This window comes from Python bivittatus, unplaced genomic scaffold (genome assembly GCF_059951505.1).
Source record: "Python bivittatus isolate LINGU-HERP-01145 unplaced genomic scaffold, Pbiv_v1 ctg000480_np1212, whole genome shotgun sequence".
NCBI classification, from domain to species: Eukaryota; Metazoa; Chordata; class Lepidosauria; order Squamata; family Pythonidae; genus Python; species Python bivittatus.
The window spans coordinates 59,327,339-59,347,187 of NW_028277075.1; the positions used below are offsets into that span (position 1 = coordinate 59,327,339).

The following is a 19,849-nucleotide window of genomic DNA, read 5'->3' on the forward strand; positions in this document are numbered from 1 at the left end:
CAGTTACTCTTTTTGGCCCTCTTTGTTACTTTACAAATTCACAAAATGGCAGATGGGCTTTTGGTATGCATAAAGTACCTTTTTCAAAGGATGTGCTCTTCCTCCTCCTCTGTCAGCAGTGGCAGATCTTGCTGGATCAATCTAGTCACAAGGCTCCATGCAGCTTCCTCATGGCAGGAGACCTTGTTCTTCAGGGCAACTTGCTTGGCTGGTGATGGAGGAAGTTGCTTCATTCACACCATATGGTTCACACTGGCTTCTCTAACATGTGCAACTTTTTCACAATCTGGTGGAGGAGCTTCTCAATCACATCACTGGAATCAGTGCTGCTCACAGACCATTGGCAGCTTGCTCCAAAAACCCTGGGGGGCTTGTGGTTAGGGCAATCCTTTCTTCTGAAGGCTCTGATCGCAGTCTTGGTGATCATGAAAAGTCTATACAGAGCAAGTGTAAGGCACATGGTATGAGTGGGGAACTCCCCTTATCACCAGCTAAGAAAATTGCTCCAAAGAAGACCAGCTGCCACAGGTAACCTATATGGAGTTTCATGACAGGGCTGATCCACCGAGATCTGTTGCAACCAAGTAAGGAGAAAGAAAAGCTAATTCAAAGTACAGACAACTTCTCATGAAGGAAGTGGGCAACTGTTGGTTCTAAACCCCACAATTCCCAAAGGCCCAAGATCTTTTAACTACACTTAGTGATATACAGAAACTCATAAGCAAAATACATACTGAAGAAGTCCATTGCTCAGTCCACCATTCTGACATTTTTAAAAAGAATCTTTAACTCTCTGTTAGCTAGCTTTAAGCGAGTTGAAAGTTAGATTGGAGAAAACAGATATGGATTAACATGATATGTTTAAATTAAACTAAACAAAAAGGGTGATGTGATGGATAAGAAATTCACACACAATTTTACCTGTCCTTAACAGCTTGAAGGGAGACGAGAGGAGATGGGGAACGGAATGACAATGGAATACTGAATGGAAGAAAAGGCTCATTCCGAACATTGTCGACCACCACAGAAGCATGAGATATGCTGTCTAATGAACAAAATTAAAATGTAAAGTCATAACATTAAGTGGTTTGACAACAACATTTAGAAATTTTGTCAAGTGATTTGCCTATAACATTTAGGAATGACCACATGGCATTCCCCGCTAGTTTTTTCACTTCTTTCAAGACTGAAATAGATTTAAAAAATCTCTCCAGCCATAACTCCCACCTTTTAAAATCTATATGGAAACATCATTCATTTTGAATGTCCAAAAAATAGGGATCTGAGAAAGTTCTTTCCCCACAGGAAAATTATTTTCTTTGTTAAATAACTGGGAGAACATTTTAGCTTAGCCTCAGATTGACTGATTATTTGGCATTAAGTCATTTTTGACTCCTAGCAACCACATAAATAGATTTTCTCCATGATGATCAATCCCTAACCTGTTCTTTCAAGTCTCCCAATAGTACATTCCCACCAATATTTGAGATCTGAGTACAGTTAGAATATGACAAATCATAATGGGAAAAATCAACATGATTTTCTGCTAGAATTCATCCATTTTTCAAGAGTAATTTAAATATATAATTACACACACACACACAGTACTGTGCAAAAGTTTTAGGCAAGTGGGAAAAAATGCTGTAAGGTAAGAATGCTTTCAAAAATATATATTGTAATTGTTTATGTTTATCAATTTACAAAATGCAAAGTGAGCGAACAGAAGAAAAACCCAAATCAAATCAATATTTGGTGTGACCACCCTTTGCCTTCAAAACAGCATCAATTCTTCTAGGTACCCTTGCACATAATTTTTGAAGGAATTCGGCAGGTAGGTTGTTTCAAACATCTTGGAGAACTAACCACAGATCTTCTGTGGATGTAGGCTGCCTCAAATCCTTGTCTCTTCATGTAATCCCAGACAGACTCGATGATGTTGAGATCAGGGCTCTGTGGGGGCCAAATCATCACTTCTAGGACTCCTTGTTCTTCTTTATGCTGAAGATAGTTCTTAATGACATTGGCTGTATGTTTGGGATCGCTGTCTGCTGCAGAATAAATTTGGGGCCAATCACATGCCTCCCTGATGGTATGGCATGATGGATAAGTATCTGTCTGTATTTCTCAGCATTGAGGACACCATTGATCCTGACGAAATCTACAACTCCATTTGCAGAAATGCAGCCCCAAACTTGCAAGGAACTTCCACCATGCTTCACTGTTGCCTGCAGACACTCATTATTGCACCATTCTCCAGCCCTTCGGCGAACAAACTGCCTCCTGCTACAGCCAAATATTTCAGATTTTGACTCATCAGTCCAGAGCACCTGCTGCCATTTTTCTGCACCCCAGTTCCTATGTTTTTGTGCATAGTTGAGTTGCTTAGCCTTGTTTCCATGTTGGAGGTATGGCTTTTTGGCCGCAATTCTTCCATGAAGACCACTTCTGGCCAGATGTCTCCAGACAGTAGATGGGTGTACCTGGGTCCCACTGGTTTCCACCAGTTCTGTGCTGATGGCACTGCTTGACATCTTTCAATGTCCAAGGGAAATACACATGATGTGTCTTTCATCTGCTGCATTAAGTTTCCTTGGCCAACCACTGTGTCTACGGTCCTCAGCGTTGCCCGTTTCTTTGTACTTCTTCAAAAGAACTTGAACAGCACCTCTTGAAACCCAGTCTGCTTTGAAATTTTTGCCTGGGAGAGACCTTGCTGATGCAGTCTAACTACTTTGTGTCTTGTTGCTGTGCTCAGTCTTGCCATGGTGTATGACCTGTGACATGAAACTGTCTTCCACAACCCCACCTTAGTAGCAGAGTTTGGCTGTACCTCATCCAGTTTTAAGCCTCCTACACAGCTGTTTCTGTTTCAGTTAATGACTGTGTTTCAACCTAAATATGAAATTGATGATCATTAGCACCTGCTTGGTATAATTGGTTAATCATACACCTGACTCTAATGCTACAAGATCCCTGACTTTGTGCAAGTGTACAAAATGTGCAAGTGTAAGAATTGATGCTGGTTTGAAGCCAAAGGGTAGTCATGCCAAATATTGATTTGATTTAGATTTCTCTTCTGTTCTCTCACTTTGCATTTTGTAAATTGATACACATAAACAATTACAATATATATTTTTAAAAGCATTCTTACTTTACAGCATTTTTTCACACCTGCCTAAAACTTTTGCACAGTATATATATGTATATATTTAATAACACTAATATTTCACAGTATTCAACTCTTTATAGTGTACCCTGTAAGCTCTAAAAGTAATAGCAAAATAAAGGAGATAAGAAAAACATGCAAACATTTGTGTCTTGATGCTGCTGTCTTATAACAAAAACTTCAAGAATGTAGTATCTTCACATTGTGGAGTCCTTGGGATTCTCTTAGCGTGCTTCTTTTCTTGCAAACGTTTCATTACCTGGCTAGGTAACATCTTCAGTGCTAAAATGGGATGGGGTTTGCTCTCTATTTATATACTGTTGCATGCCTTGCCAGTGCTGGTGGAGGTGGGGGTTTTGTTTGCTCGTCTAGTAGTTCCTTTACTGCTTGATTGTGTGTCTGGTGGTAACCTTTGCTTATCTGGATGATGACTGCTGGTGAGGCGATCTTCTGGTCTTTTGTCTCTTTTCAATAGTATGTAGCTGCTTCTCAAATTAAACCCCAGAAACAAAGAAGTACCCGAACCAGAATGGGTAATCAATATGTCTAGCCGGCCACTATCCACTGCAGAACACAATATCCTCCAGAAGGGCGTCAACTATAACGTAGACAATGCCAATCAACTAGATTTTTGCATAGCCCTAGAAGCAGCATTCAAAACAACAGGATTCAACCCAGAGACCCAAGAAAACATAAGGCAGACAATCATACCAAAGATCAGAACAACACAATATCAACACCAACTCAAAGCAGAGGACAGAGCAGCCCTCAATAGCCTAAGGAAAGACCAAACCATCATCATCCTCCCAGCAGACAAAGGCCGCACCACAGTTATTATGGATAAATCACAATACCTGCAAAAAGCCAAAAAGTTATTAAAGAACAAAGAAGCTTACATCCCTGTTAACACCAACCCAATACAGAAACTAGACAACCTAATCAAGAGAACCCTCAACGACCTAACTAAGAAAGGCCAGATCACAAAGGAAGAACAATGGCAGATGAAAAGCAGTGGACCCATCCTCCCACACTTCTATGGACGACCTAAAATACACATACCGCTCCGACCAATTGTATCTTTACCAGGGACTCCAACACACAACATAGCGAAAGGACTGACAAAAAAGCTTGGACACCTCACAGAGAACAGTGAATATTCTATCAACTCCTCACTACAGTGCCTCCAGAAAATCAAAGACGTATACACAGATGAAGATGAAATTATGGTCTCATTTGATGTCACAGCACTCTTTACATCCATAAACCCAGAACTAGTGAAAGAATCCATATCAGCAGTTCTACACAACCCACCCGATTTAAACAAATACACCCAGATCGAAATACCCAGAATCATGGACCTCATCAACCTCTGCCTCACCACCTATTTTCAGTTTGATGGACAAATATACCAAAAAATCAGAGGCACACCCATGGGATCACCACTGTCAGGACTCATAGCAGTGATTGTAATGCAACGCCTAGAAGCTATACCACTTCCTCACATACAACCTAAAGTATAAATCCGGTATGTACAGTGGGGCAAAAAAGTATTTAGTCAGCCACCAATTGTGCAAGTTCTCCCACTTAAAAAGACGAGAGAGGCCTGTAATTTTCATCATAGGTATACCTCAACTATGAGACACAAAATGGGGGAAAAAATCCAGAAAATCACATTGTCTGATTTTTAAAGAATTTATTTGCAAATCATGGTGGAAAATAAGTATTTGGCCAATATCAAAAGTTCATCTCAATACTTTGTTATATATCCTTTGTTGGCAATGACAGAGGTCAAACGTTTTCTGTAAGTCTTCACAAGGTTTTCACACACTGTTGCTGGTATTTTGGCCCATTCCTCCATGCAGATCTCCTCTAGAGCAGTGATATTTTGGGGCTGTCGCTGGACAACACGGACTTTCAACTCCCTCCAAAAGTTTTCCATGGGGTTGAGATCTGGAGACTGGCTAGGCCACTCCAAGACCTTGAAATGCTTCTTACGAAGCCACTCCTTCGTTGCCCGGGCGGTGTGTTTGGGATCATTGTCATGCTGAAAGACCTAGCCACGTTTCATCTTCAATGCCCGTGCTGATGGAAGGAGGTGTTCACTCAAAATCTCACGATACATGGCCCCATTCATTCTTTCCTTTACACGGATCAGTCGTCCTGGTCCCTTTGCAGAAAAACAGCCCCAAAGCATGATGTTTCCACCCCCCATGCTTCACAGTAGGTATGGTGTTCTTTGGATGCAACTCAGCATTCTCTCTCCTCCAAACATGACGAGTTGAGTTTAGACCAAAACGTTCTGACCATATGACATTCTCCCAATCCTCTTCTGGATCATCCAAATGCTCTCTAGCAAACTTCAGACGGGCCCAGACATGTACTGGCTTAAGCGGGGGACATGTCTGGCACTGCAGGATTTGAGTCCCTGGCGGCGTAGTGTGTTACTGATGGTAGCCTTTGTTACTTTGGTCCCAGCTCTCTGCAGGTCATTCACTAGGTCCCCCCGTGTGGTTCTGGGATTTTTGCTCACCGTTCTTGTGATCATTTTGACCCCACAGGGTGAGATCTTGCGTGGAGCCCCAGATCGAGGGAGATTATCAGTGGTCTTGTATGTCTTCCATTTTCTAATTATTGCTCCCACAGTTGATTTCTTCACACCAAGCTGCTTGCCTATTGCAGATTCAGTCTTCCCAGCCTGGTGCAGGTCTACAATTTTGTTTCTGGTGTCCTTCAACAGCTCTTTGGTCTTGGCCATAGTGGAGTTTGGAGTGTGACTGTTCGAGGTTGTGGACAGGTGTCTTTTATACTGATAACAAGGTCAAACAGGTGCCATTACTGCAGGTAATGAGTGGAGGACAGAGGAGCCTCTTAAAGAAGTAGTTACAGGTCTGTGAGAGTCAGACATCTTGCTTGTTTGTAGGTGACCAAATACTTATTTTCCACCATGATTTGCAAATAAATTCTTTAAAAATCAGACAATGTGATTTTCTGGATTTTTTTTCTCATTTTGTCTCTCATAGTTGAGGTATACCTATGATGAAAATTACAGGCCTCTCTCATCTTTTTAAGTGGGAGAACTTGCACAATTGGTGGCTGACTAAATACTTTTTTGCCCCACTGTAGATGATACCTTTGTTATAATAAAAAAGGAACAACTAGAGAAGACACATGAAACCATCAACATCATCTTCAAAGGAATAAAATTCACCGGAGAGGAAGAAAACAACAACATGCTCCCTTCCTGGATATCCTCATCAGCAGAGGAAACAACAGCAAATTAGAAATCCAAGTCTGTCAGAAGACAACCCACACTAATCAAGTACTCCATTACCAAAGTAACAACCCAACCTCCCACAAGAGGAGCTGTGTAAGAACATTATTCAAGCGAGCACAAACGCATTGCAGCAACCCAGAACAGCAGAAAAAGGAAAAAGGTCACCTATACAACATCTTCCAACAAAATGGATATCCACGCAACTTTAGCAAAAAGTGCCTGACCACTCAACCTACTACCACACAACCTACACAAGCTATGAAAAGGACCACACTATCATACATCAGAAATGTCTCAGAAACCACCAACAGACTATTACAACCACATGGCATCTCTGTAGCACACAAACCAACAAAATCACTCCAAAATATCTTAAGTAAACCAAAAGACCTAATAGCACAAGAAGAAAAAACAGAAGTCATCTACAACATACAGTGTAAGGACTGTAACAAACACTATGTAGGACAGACAGGCAGAAGACTAGCAGAGCGCATCCACGAGCACCAACTAGCAGTCAGAAAACATGATGAAAATTCCTTAATCTCACAACACATGGACAGACTTAACCATAGTTTTAACTGGGAAACTGTCAGCATCTTAGACCAAGCTAAATCCAAAAATGCAAGATAATTCCTGGAAGCTTGGTATTCAGACAAGGCAGCAATTAACAGACACACAGAGATAAACTGCATCTACATACTATTCAAAAGAGACAAAAGACCAGAAGATCACCTCACCAGCAGTCATCACCCAGATAAGCAAAGGTTACCACCAGGCACACAATCAAGCAGTTGTTGTTGTTGTTGTTTAGTCGTTAAGTCATGTCCGACTCTTCGTGACCCCATGAATCATATCGCGCCAGGCCTTCCTGTCCTTCACTGCCTCCCTGAGTTTGCTCAGTTTCATGCTCATTGCTTCAGTGATGCTATCTAACCATCTCATCCTCTGCTGTCCTCTTCTCCTTTTGTCTTCAATCTTTCCCAGCATCAGGGTCTTTTCCAAAGAGTCCTCTCTTTGCATTAGGTGACCAAAGTATCTGAGCTCGAGCTTCATTATCAATCCTTCCAATGAGCAGTCAGGGTTGATTTCCTTTAAGATTGATTGGTTTGATCTCTAAGCAGTAAACTTATGCTAATCAAGGAACTACCAGAGGAGCAAAACAAAACCCTTACCCCCACCAGCACTGGCAAGGCATGCCACAGTATATAAATAGAGAGCAAACCCCATCCCATTTTAGTGCTGAAGATGTTACCTAGCCCAGGTAATGAAACATTTGCAAGAAAAGAACCAAGCTCAGAGAACCCCAAGGACTCCACAGTTCAACCCTGAGCTACACATATTCACCTCTATTGGTTTCTTCACACTGTAATTTAAGCAAACTGCACACCAATTATTAAAAGACTTTATATTCTAAAAGAAATGGGTTCAATTCAAACAAGAATAGAAAAGATTTTCATTACACATGTTATAACGTAGCGGGTCTAAATGAATTTGTACGTATAATTTTATACAGAAACATGCAAAACTTAGTTATCAGTGAATTTTCACACAAATTATAATGTGTGAAAATTATATCTCAGAAGGTGACAGTACTTAACTGGCCTTATCTGGGTTTGAAAGTTAAGTTAATTAGTACTTGGATGGGAAACCTACAGAACTCCTATAGATTCTTGGCTTGAATATTATCAATAAGTCAAAGCACAAAGTGCTCACAAAGCACAGCATACAAAATAAACACGGTCTTACCCTAGTCAGCATCTTAAGATTGCCATATGGCAAATGACTCAAACGTATACAAAACTACAGAAGGTGGTTGACGAACAAATTTTATTAAAAAGCAGCTTTCATGAACTGCCATTCATTACATCAGATGCAGTTGATGAAGTGAGCTGCATCCCACAAAAGCTTATGTCTTTTAATAACATTGTTAATCAAAAAAGATGCTACCAGACTCCTGCTTTTTGGCTATGGTAAAGTAACACAGCTTTCCTCCTACAATGTATAGAACTTTACAGTATATTAATCTTGTTCAGCATGGTCCAGAGAGGAACATTACATTCCAGAGTTCTTCAGAATCAACGAGTTCTTCCCCAATCTATGGATTTTGCATATCTCTGCTTTTATACAAAAGCAATAGAGTATTAATGAGAAAGGGAAACTGCTCCAAATGTGGATTCTCCAATAGACTAAAATGTATCAAATATATGAAGATTATGTCTAATTTTTAAACCATGATGTTTTAACAAGCCAAAATGGCCAAATTCATAAATACTGTGATTTACAAACCACCATGGTTTAACTCTCATAACACACTAAGCCAAAACCAAAGAAAGCATATTCTGCTTTAAAACAATGAGTGTTGCTGGCCACTGAATTAGCTGATCAGCTAACTTCTGACAGCTCATTAAGATTCAGAATTATCTATGGCTAGGCAAGAAAAGGGGACAAAGAGAGGAAATACCCAAGATATGGGTGAAGACTTACAAAAAATAGTACACAATGCTGTCTTTTTTATCATTTAGTCTTGATATGAAATCAGTATTCAAAATCAATGCAGACCTATCACAATGTCAATTCAATGACATTTGCAGAAACTTCAAATGATGCCAAATGATCAGAATTACCAGCAACTTTGTTCTCCAAGTAATCACAGAATGTCCAACTGCATGTTTATAAAATATTTAACAAATATTTAAATTACCATGTTCCACCTGCTCCTCTTCTTGTTGTACATGAAATTCTTTCAGTCTTTCATCTTCTGATAAGGTTTGGCTATGTAAGGAACAAGAATCTTCATCAGACTGACTGTTTCTTCTACTAATAACACGATAAATTCCAGAATCTAATATGCTGAAACTCTCCTGTTAAGAAACCATAATGTAAACTTTGAATCTCCTCTTATAAAGCAGCACCTAGAATTAAATGTAGATTAAAAGATTTGTTTTATGATAAATCAAAGCCAAGTTGTTTTAAAGGCCTATAGATTTTAACAGGAAAGATTACAATTTTAATTTTCCAAGTAAATGAAATGTATAGAGAGGGCTTATATGTGGCATTATTCATTTCTACAGCCCAACAGTATAGCAGTATCCCAAAATACATATGATACATGCATAAATAAATACAGCAAGTTGCCTTGTTAGTGCTATTATAGCAAAGGTCATTTGCAGAAGGAAAATCTCAGTCTCACAGAGTATTTTTATTATAGGCAAAATACACATTGAATTAACTTTTTTTCTGAATCATACCGTGCTCTAATTTTCTATCAAGTCATTAGACTCTTGGGATAAAACATACAATCCAAATGTTAGTTTCCATTTTAAAAGATTGTAATACATTTAACAACTTCCTAAAATATCTAATGCAACGCATATAATGAAAATAAATGTATAGGAACATATTTACGTGTGAAGAAATACTGCTTCTTCTGCTGCTGCATGCAGAATCTAAAGGCTCAAGTTTTGAGATCAGTTCTTCAAGTTGAGTAATGAGATCAGTTTCTGTTGAAAGATCCAACTGTGACTTCAGATGCTCCAGCTTATCTACAGGAAGAATCTTTCTTGCCTAACAATGCACAAAACGAATGTCTGAGGGAAAAAAACTCAAGGCTTTATAAAGTTATAGCAGAGTTTTGAATTTGTTTGGGGAGACATATAACACATTTATTAATTATTAATTTTTCCAATTTATATAGCCACCCATTTCAAATATCTGACTCTGCGTGGCTCACAGCAATTAAAAACAATATAAAAAAACCAAAACAATACAGAAAATAATTTGTAACTAAAAGTGCTACAGGTAGTCCTCGACTTATGACAACAGGAACCAGAAAATTCATCGTTAAGCAAGGCATCATGTGACCACATTCAATTTTACAACCTTTTTTGCAGCAGTCATTAAGTGAATCATTGTGATGGACTGGAATGGAGGAAGGGGGGTGAAAACGGTGCTCTCGTCTCCACAGCAACGCTCTGGAAATAAGCGGAGAAAGCTGGCCCATCCCTAAACATTCCAGAAGTCAGTAGAGAGTTGTGCCTGGGAACTGCTGGTCAGTCTGAGAAGATTTCTGTAAACAGGTGCTGGCAAATAAACCTTGCTGATTGAACCTGCATGGTCTCCATGAGTTCTTTGGGCTAGGCCTGACAATCATGCAGTTAAGTGAATCACACAATTAAGTGAATCACATGGTTTCCCATTGATTTTGCTTGTCAGAAGCCAGCTGGGAAGGTTGCAAATAACGATCATGTGACCCAGGGATTGTAAATATGTGCCAGTTGCCAAGTGCCCCAATTTTGATCACATGACCGCAGGGACGCTGCAACAGTTGTTAAGTGCGAGGATCAGTTATAAGTCACTTTTTTCAGCACGGTTGTAACTTCAAACAGTCACTAAACTAATGGTTCTTAAGTCAAGGACTACCTGCATTTGGATTTATATAGGATTTATAAATGTTTAAACTGATTATTGAAGAACAATTTTATAGAATTTCAGTAAAATTATAGTTAACATACCAGAAACAAAAAGAATTAAAATAATATGTATCTGATACTGAAGAGATTAAAGAAACAATAAAACTGCATTATTAAAAATTGATGTTACAGAAAATGAATAATGAACTGAATAAACATGAACAATCTTAGGTTGTCTTAATATAATTTGATCTTCATAAATTAAAAGTATTGAGCTAAAAAAAATGACATGTTTGGAAAAACTTTTTCTTCCAGAAAAGCTCCTGCCCCCATCCTACATGGTTCAAAGGAGTTCTGAAATCCCTAGAGACTCTGAAGGAGACACAGGGGAAAGGGGGGAAATAAGTCTTCTGTAAACATTCTTAAGATGTGTTAACTTATAAGATAGCATAGCAATAGATATTTATATTGTAATAAAAAGCTCTCAGAATTTTTTAAAACAAAAAGAACATATTAAACTTTAAATAAAAACAATATTAAATAAAAACATTGATTACCCGACACAAAACAATAGAATTCTGGAAAAGACAGCACATTTTGGCTGCAAGAGTCCAAAAGCTTCTTCTAAGCAATCGTTCTACACATTTTTCAACTGTCAGAAGTGAGAGATGAGAGACTTTTCCATTGGTATGTAAGCAGAAGAGTTCATTTTTATATACTGCAATATCATAGATATCTAGAAAGAAAAATACTATGAGATCAGTCCAAAACCAACTTCAAATACTGCACATATATCATAATTAAGAAAAAACTTGCTCTCCTCTTAAAATTCTCTGTTTATAGGCATATGAAGGGCAAGATGATAGCTTACAGTGGGGCAAAAGAGTATTTAGTCAGCCACCAATTGTGCAAGTTCTCCCACTTAAAAAGATGAGAGAGGCCTGTAATTTTCATCATAGGTATACCTCAACTATGAGAGACAAAATGAGAAAAAAAAATCCAGAAAATCACATTGTCTGATTTTTAAAGAATTTATTTGCAAATCATGGTGGAAAATAAGTATTTGGCCACCTACAAACAAGCAAGATGTCTGGCTCTCACAGACCTGTAACTACTTCTTTAAGAGGCTCCTCTGTCCTCCATTCATTACCTGTAGTAATGGCACCTGTTTGACCTTGTTATCAGTATAAAAGACACCTGTCCACAACCTCAAACAGTCACACTCCAAACTCCACTATGGCCAAGACGAAAGAGCTGTTGAAGGACACCAGAAACAAAACTGTAGACCTGCACCAGGCTGGGAAGACTGAATCTGCATTAGGCAAGCAGCTTGGTGTGAAGAAATCAACTGTGGGAGCAATAATTAGAAAATGGAAGACATACAAGACCACTGATAATCTCCCTCGATCTGGGGCTCCACGCAAGATCTCACCCTGTGGGGTCAAAATGATCACAGGAATGGTGAGCAAAAATCCTAGAACCACATGGGGGGACCTAGTGAATGACCTGCAGAGAGCTGGGACCAAAGTAACAAAGGCTACCATCAGTAACACACTACGCTGCCAGGGACTCAAATCCTGCAGTGCCAGATGTGTCCCCCTGCTTAAGCCAGTACACGTCTGGGCCCGTCTGAAGTTTGCTAGAGAGCATTTGGATGATCCAGAAGAGGATTGGGAGAATGTCATATGGTCAGATGAAACCAAAGTAGAACGTTTTGGTCTAAACTCAACTCGTGTTTGGAGGAGAGAGAATGCTGAGTTGCATCCAAAGAACACCATACCTACTGTGAAGCATGGGGGTAGAAACATCATGCTTTGGGGCTGTTTTTCTGCAAAGGGACCAGGACAACTGATCCGTGTAAAGGAAAGAATGAATGGGGCCATGTATCGTGAGATTTTGAGTGAACACCTCCTTCCATCAGCAAGGGCATTGAAGATGAAACGTGGCTAGGTCTTTCAGCATGACAATGATCCCAAACACACCGCCCGGGCAACGAAGGAGTGGCTTCGTAAGAAGCATTTCAAGGTCCTGGAGTGGCCTAGCCAGTCTCCAGATCTCAACCCCATGGAAAACCTTTGGAGGGAGTTGAAAGTCCGTGTTGTCCAGCGACAGCCCCAAAACATCACTGCTCTAGAGGAGATCTGCATGGAGGAATGGGCCAAAATACCAGCAACAGTGTGTGAAAACCTTGTGAAGACTTACAGAAAACGTTTGACCTCTGTCATTGCCAACAAAGGATATATAACAAAGTATTGAGATGAACTTTTGATATTGGCCAAATACTTATTTTCCACCATGATTTGCAAATAAATTCTTTAAAAATCAGACAATGTGATTTTCTGGATTTTCCCCCCCATTTTGTCTCTCATAGTTGAGGTATACCTATGATGAAAATTACAGGCCTCTCTCGTCTTTTTAAGTGGGAAAACTTGCACAATTGGTGGCTGACTAAATATTTTTTTGCCCCACTGTATCTGTTCTGCCTCAGAAACAGCCAATTTTCTACTGCCTTGCTGTGGTGTCTAGACTATCCCAGTTAGGCAACACAGAATTTGGGTTTTTTTCTTTCCTTATAGTGAGGACTTCCTTCATATGCTGATCATCACTGTCTGTGAAGAAATAAACGCAGAACTAGGAAAATCATAAAGGTATCATACCTTTTCCTTGATGTGCATGTTTGGAACAGTTTACAACATGTCCATATGCAGTAAATATATAAATTACATTTTCCAATGAGATTCTATAAACTTGAATTTGACACTTGTCTACAGAATGTATCATGTATGAAGATACCTTTTTAGTTCTCTGTGACTGATCATGTTGCATTATTCATGTGTATTGCCTGTTTATGGGGACATAAGCTGATTTTTCATTCACCCATTTAGATGAACTTCAAGAACCTTCTTTAATTTTAATATAATTTTGCTAGCAATCAAAATCATTTTGATATCTTGGTCATAAATTTCTAAGACACAAAAGATAAAAAAGGATAATTTGAGCCTAATTTACATTCAGCTATATAAAATCATATTTAAAATGACAAAGAGAAATAAATAAAAGAGAAAACAAAAAGAGAGGGAAGATTACCAGCAAAACAATCACTACTTTTTTTTTTTTTTTTTTAATCTGCGCTCAGTCGTTACCAGCTCTGCAGTGACTGCTTGGACGAGTCCTTGCAGTTTTCAAGGCAAGTATTTCGGAAGTGGTTTGCCAGAGCCTCCTTCCTAGAGCAGAGCCCAGCTGGCGAGCTCAGGAGGCAGGGTTTCTGTTGCTTCGCGCCCTTTTCGGGCGCGTGCAGTTTTTCACGCTTACCGGCAACTGCTCCTGACTCCTTTTTGCAAGGCGCCGCCAGCATTTTTCCTCCCACTGGAGTGAGAGTACCCATTTATCTACTCACATGAGTTTTCGAACTGTTGGGTTTACAGGAACTGGGGAGGAAACAGGAGCTCACCCTGCTAATGCGAAGGCTGGACTCGAACCGCTGAAGCGTCGACCATTTCCGGCCGGCAACTTTCAGCGTCATTAAGCCGCTGCGCCACCGTGTCCCCCAATCACTACTCTGCTCAAATAAGAAATCCAAATCACTAAGTCCTGGGTGTGCACAATATATGTCTGACACATCTATTAGGACGTAAGTGTACAGGACATAATACAGGTAGTCCTCATTTAACAACCACAATTGGCACCAGCAACATGATCATTACGTGAAGCAGTTGCTAAGTGAAAAATCACATGGCCACATCTGTGCTTATGATTTTACTTCAGCTTTCCTTTGCTTTAGAGTATCAGAAGGATATGACCCAAGCAGCTGGAGAATATTCCAGAACTTGACTCACAACGAAGCTGAGTAGAAGGGCAAACCACCACCCTTTGGAATGCTCACCTCGGCATTGGGATAATTAGTAAAAAGAGAACTGATGTTTGTATTTATATTCATTGGAGAGGAAGGGATTACAAGAGAGTAAGCAGGCACACAATGGGGAATACAAATCCAAAGGAATGCGCTAGCACCAGCTGTTTGCCTAGCATGCTCAAGGCAAGCTCCTTAGGAGGCAAACAAAAAGGTGTGAAACTTATTAGGGTCTTGTCAATTTTAGGTAGCAACTGGGAGCCAGCTAGAGGATTCTAATCACACAGCTGAGCTTGTTAACTTGTGGTTAGCACTTTTTAGCAGCTGAGGAGAAGGGCAGCTCAGAAAGAGATAGCTTGTTTAGGCAATCTCTCCACTCTGTGAGAGGGTGGGGGAAGAAAAAAATGGGTCACGCACAGGACAATGCTACTGACTGACTGTAATGCCAAAACACATGACTGAGAGGCTGCAAAGGTGGTTAAATGCAGGCATTGGTCTCGAAGTTACTTTTCCATCACTGTCGTAACAGCTAATGGTTACTGACCGAGGCAGTTGCTAAACTAAGACTACCTGTAAAGCTCATTTGCAATTGAGATTGCTTTTGAAGTTGTATTAAATTGTGATTTGTCTTATAACAAATGCTTAAAACTTCTCTAGGATAATATTTGGAGAGCCTAAAAATTCATCTGCATTGTTTCACGTATGTATAAAAGCCATTTTCAAGGAAGCTCACTATACATTTACCTTTCACTTCACTCCAGAGCAGAACTTGGACATTCTGAGGAATGAAAATATAAATGCCTCTTTCTGTCCATGTCATTATACAGTGCTCACTGCAAGGAAACAGAATGCTTGTAAAGAAAATGTAAGTGGCCAAAATATTTTATATTTGTTTTTCACCAATACTATTCTTCATTTTTGAATACTCAAAATGGGAATGTCACCACTGCATGATGAGAAGCATTCACTTCCTTAGAAATAGGTGGTGGGAAAAAGACCTTTCCTCTCAAACAGAGCACACTGGTTTATCCAAGAGCATAGGATTTGTTCTCATCTGCCCTCTAACTTGCAAATCCCCCACTGAACTCAAATAATTATTTCCAAATAAACATGCATAGATGATAATAGTGTAATGTGAGAAACCACTGTTTAGGTTTGCAGCACAGAAACAGTGCACTGTGCTCATGTCATACTTGTTGTTAGGGCAAGAAATGTTTTTATCACAAATAAAGGAGCAGAACTGTGATTCATAAAAATTGACAGAAATTGGTCCTATGACAATGCAATTCTAAGTCGGTATTATGTGGCACTTACAACAGTAGATTAATCCAAGACTACATTAAATCCCAATTCTGATAAGAAAACACTGTGACTTTTAACCAATTGCTATCCCAATTCACACATCTTGCAAATTCATAATGTGATTTATTTGGATTTTGGCTGTGTACAGAGACTTATTTATTGTGTTTTGTAAACCATGATTAAATAGCTTGCATGTTGTACAAACCCAGCCAATTTCCCTTTATTCAATAAATATTGTTAGGCAAACCATGGCTTAATGCAATATGTGAAGTCACTATCTCTTAATGTCACAGAGTTGCTTTGAAGATAAAACAGAACAAGAAGCAATGTAAGCTAATCTGAACATCTTTGGATATAAATGACATATAACACAATTCTTAAATATGTAAAAGAGATAAATATAAATTTAAGAATTCTCAATTTGTAGAAATAGATAATATGTTGCTTTACATCTACCTTAAATAAAGCAGCCTGGGAAATGCCAAGGACTGAGGAGAGCACGCAGAAATGTTATACTCTGGATCCTCCCTTTAAAAGGAAACATTTATGTTTATTAGGACTTAGTTCTACTAATTGCATCAGGTTTATTTCATGCTTCAGAATTAATTTGTTAAATCACAACAATGTGCTGAATATTTAGTACTGCTTATAATTCTGAACAGCTTTATTTTATAATCTTCTCTTGAACCTACTCATTTATTTTTTTTCCTCCAACCTTTATTGATTCTTTAGAATGTTCCCAAACACCTAAATGTATTTTTCTAATTAAACTTATCTATAACAATAGATAGAATATTTTGTGCAACTGTTACCCATATAGGTATTGTAAGTGAAACTTTATAGACAGTTTCAGACAAATATCTGAAAGCTTGGTGCGACTTCAACCAACATAAATCTACTTCTTGCAATATTTCTACAGCTGGATATTGTCAGGATTTTCTACATAATCATTTTTACAAAAAGATACGTGTATCATTAAAAATGGCTCAAACTGTGTATCTCTGCCTGCCTGTATCACTTTTCCTAAATGATTCTGTGAACATATACCACAAAGGAGGAGTCGGAGTCTGATAGTACCTTTCAGACACCACATTTTATTGAAAGGTGTAAGCTTTTGTAAGCTACAGCTCATTTCACCAGATGGTTAATGTGAGCAATACTCACAAAAGTTTAAGCTCTTTAATAAAATGTGCTAGTCTGGAAAGATGTTATAAGCAGTTGCGTTATCATTGTTGTGCATCTCTCCCTATGCTAAGTAGCACTGAAATTTTAGAAGCATTTCAACTGGCATCAATTTAAAGGCATCTTTACATAATCTTCATGATCTTGTACATATATCATCACAATGACTACATCAAGATCACAGACAGAATTTGGCACTGATGACTTCTTGGATTTTCTTTCAACTCTTCACTATAGCCTATACATGGAACTCTGATGGAATCCTTTCCAAGTACTAACCAGGCCTGATCCTCCCTAGATTTCAAGCCTAGACATCTCATGATTGCATTAGAACCAATACCTGATAGTAATAACAGGGAGAGGTGGTGATGACAACAGCTGTTTGAATTGATGTGTACTTAGCACTTCCCCTTCAAAGTTCACCTCCCACATCCGTGAACCAGGCCTTGCACAATATATCAGTGACTGTTGGTTTGCACAACTCTTTCCAACTGGAAAAAAACAAGCTCCATATTCACCATCTCTTTCCTTATTTCCAATCTTCCAGAACTTTTCCCTATTTAACCAGAAATAGTGAGACTTTAGAAGAAAATTTACTGAACAACACTATAAAAAACCAAAGGTTTAAGGGCCTTCACATCTCCACTAAAATGTATATATGTGTATATATAATAGGCAAAGTTTGTACCTCACTTATAAAATATAAGGAATTAGATCCAACTTCAGAAAAATGGAAGTCCTTTAGGTCAATAGGGCTTTCCTGTCTCCTTCCCCAACCTTTACTTTTCTATATTATCAAAAGCCACTCCTGAAAATTGAAGAACTTGCAGGAACAATGTATGACAAAGCACAGGAGGCTGACATGATGTAATCAGGAGAACTTGGCTGTGCTACCTTGTTTGATAAATCAATTCAAACCATTTTTAATTGCACAACATTCCATTTTGAACATTTCTGAAAGTGCTTCAACAGCAAATCACTTCCAAAATGCTAAAACAGCCCAGTTTGCACTCAGAGGTTCTGCACTTGACATAGGAAATTTTGTAAGTTTTGTGCTTGAAACAGTTCAGATTGAAAAGGTTGACAAACTCCTACAAACTACAGTTTTTACTTGTGCAATACCTGCAAGATACAAAGCTTTTTGTTTAATAACACTATCCTTTTTTGATAATGTTATTTTGTCATCATAGTTACCATGAAATGTTTGCGCTCAAATTAGCATAGGCAACAGAAGAATTGGAACTAAAATTGGATCAGCATTTATTCAAAGTAATGTAAAGGAATAAGAATGATCTTCAAAAGGGTGATGGATATTAAAATCAGCTCTTGGGTATATGCAATTATGTTTGGCAATAGTACTTTGTAAGGGGTAAAATGATGTGAAATTTCTTTAATCAATTAAAATTATGTGGGAAAAATAGTTACAGTGAAACCTCAATTTAACAGATACCCATTAGTGGACTTTGGATACAACAAACAAAATATTCATCTAGACACCCCTCTGAAATAATAGATGTGTCCACTGCAGCTGAGATAGTCCAGATGAGGAACTTAAAAAATAACCCCCCTCAAATCATTATATTTACCTATTAGCATTCACACAAATGATATAAAGTGGCACAAGTGAAATATGTTTATATTTAATGGGCATTCAGGAGGAAAGAATACCCCCTTTACCCAAGCAGCATATTAAATTACATGACCCTTAATGTCACTGCATTTGAGACAAAGGGTATAAGTGTTTCTCAACCTTGGCAACTTTAACCAGTGTGGACTTCAACTCCCAGAATTCCCAAGCCAGCATGGCATCTTCCTTTCTGTTCCCTTCTGGGTTTATTCTTGCCATCATTGTTCCTTTGTCTTGTGTTGTCTTATTCTTTGTATTGTTTTTTGTTTTTAAATGTTTTAACAATTGTAAACCACCCAGAGTCACTGGGAGTTGGGCAGCATATAAAATTAATAAATAATTATTATTATTCATGTGATCTGCCGCGGACGCTGCTTCTGGGATAGCACCAGGGCAGTAGGGAGGTAAGGCTTGGCCAGCGGAGATGAGCTAGGAGACTGGAGAAAGGGTAGGATGAGGTAACCAAGGAGAAGGGCTGGATCTGACCACCCAAACTGAGGGTCTGGGCAACATGTGAGAAAGACAGCAAGCAAGCAACATCTCTTTGTGGAGGGAGGGAGAGAGAATTCTGCCAGGCAAAGAGAGAGAAAAGAAAGGAATAACTGAAGGAAAGAAAGATATCTGCTCAGCAAGGAGAAAAAAAAACAAAAGCTGCCTTATGTCATGTGTTCTAGTTAATGAAAAATGCTGCCAACTAAGTAGCCACTGTAAAATATCTGTTTTGCAGCTCTGTTTTGCAATTTAAAAAAGTATTTAATTCATGTTTAACGGCAGATTATGATATTCCTTACTTACAACTCACTTGAAACTATTATCTCATTGTATGCAAGGCTTCCATGTTGTAGCCTTCAGGCTAATTAACTAGTCCCCGTGAAGCACTCATGACAATTTGAGTTTGAGACTCTTGATCTAACAGATATAATTTAATGTTACCTTCAGATGTGTGACAAAAATATTTGCCCTTATTTCTAAGTGCAAGGTATTATTTTCAAAGGTGCCTTGCAGATTACCTGCATTGGATCAAATTTTCACACAGACA

At 38.7% G+C, this 19,849-nt stretch overlaps 1 protein-coding gene across 10 annotated transcripts in view; it reads right to left on the reverse strand.

Moving 5' to 3' along the window:
- The window catches only part of HPS5 (HPS5 biogenesis of lysosomal organelles complex 2 subunit 2), a 45,138-nt gene that overhangs the window by 17,500 nt on the left and 7,789 nt on the right, over positions 1-19,849 (reverse strand). For all 10 annotated transcript variants that reach the window (XR_015797102.1, XR_015797103.1, XM_088146025.1 and 7 more), the window contains exons 7-13: positions 17,524-17,739; positions 16,458-16,529; positions 15,444-15,532; positions 11,407-11,585; positions 9,846-10,004; positions 9,142-9,301; positions 922-1,045 (exon numbers count right to left, since the gene is read on the reverse strand). Coding sequence is in view for 8 of the 10 variants with exons in the window: in XM_088146025.1 (XP_088002151.1) it covers positions 922-1,045; positions 9,142-9,301; positions 9,846-10,004; positions 11,407-11,585; positions 15,444-15,532; positions 16,458-16,529; positions 17,524-17,739 (999 nt within the window). In the remaining 2 variants the exon portion in view is untranslated. The remainder of the gene's footprint in view (positions 1-921; positions 1,046-9,141; positions 9,302-9,845; positions 10,005-11,406; positions 11,586-15,443; positions 15,533-16,457; positions 16,530-17,523; positions 17,740-19,849) is intronic.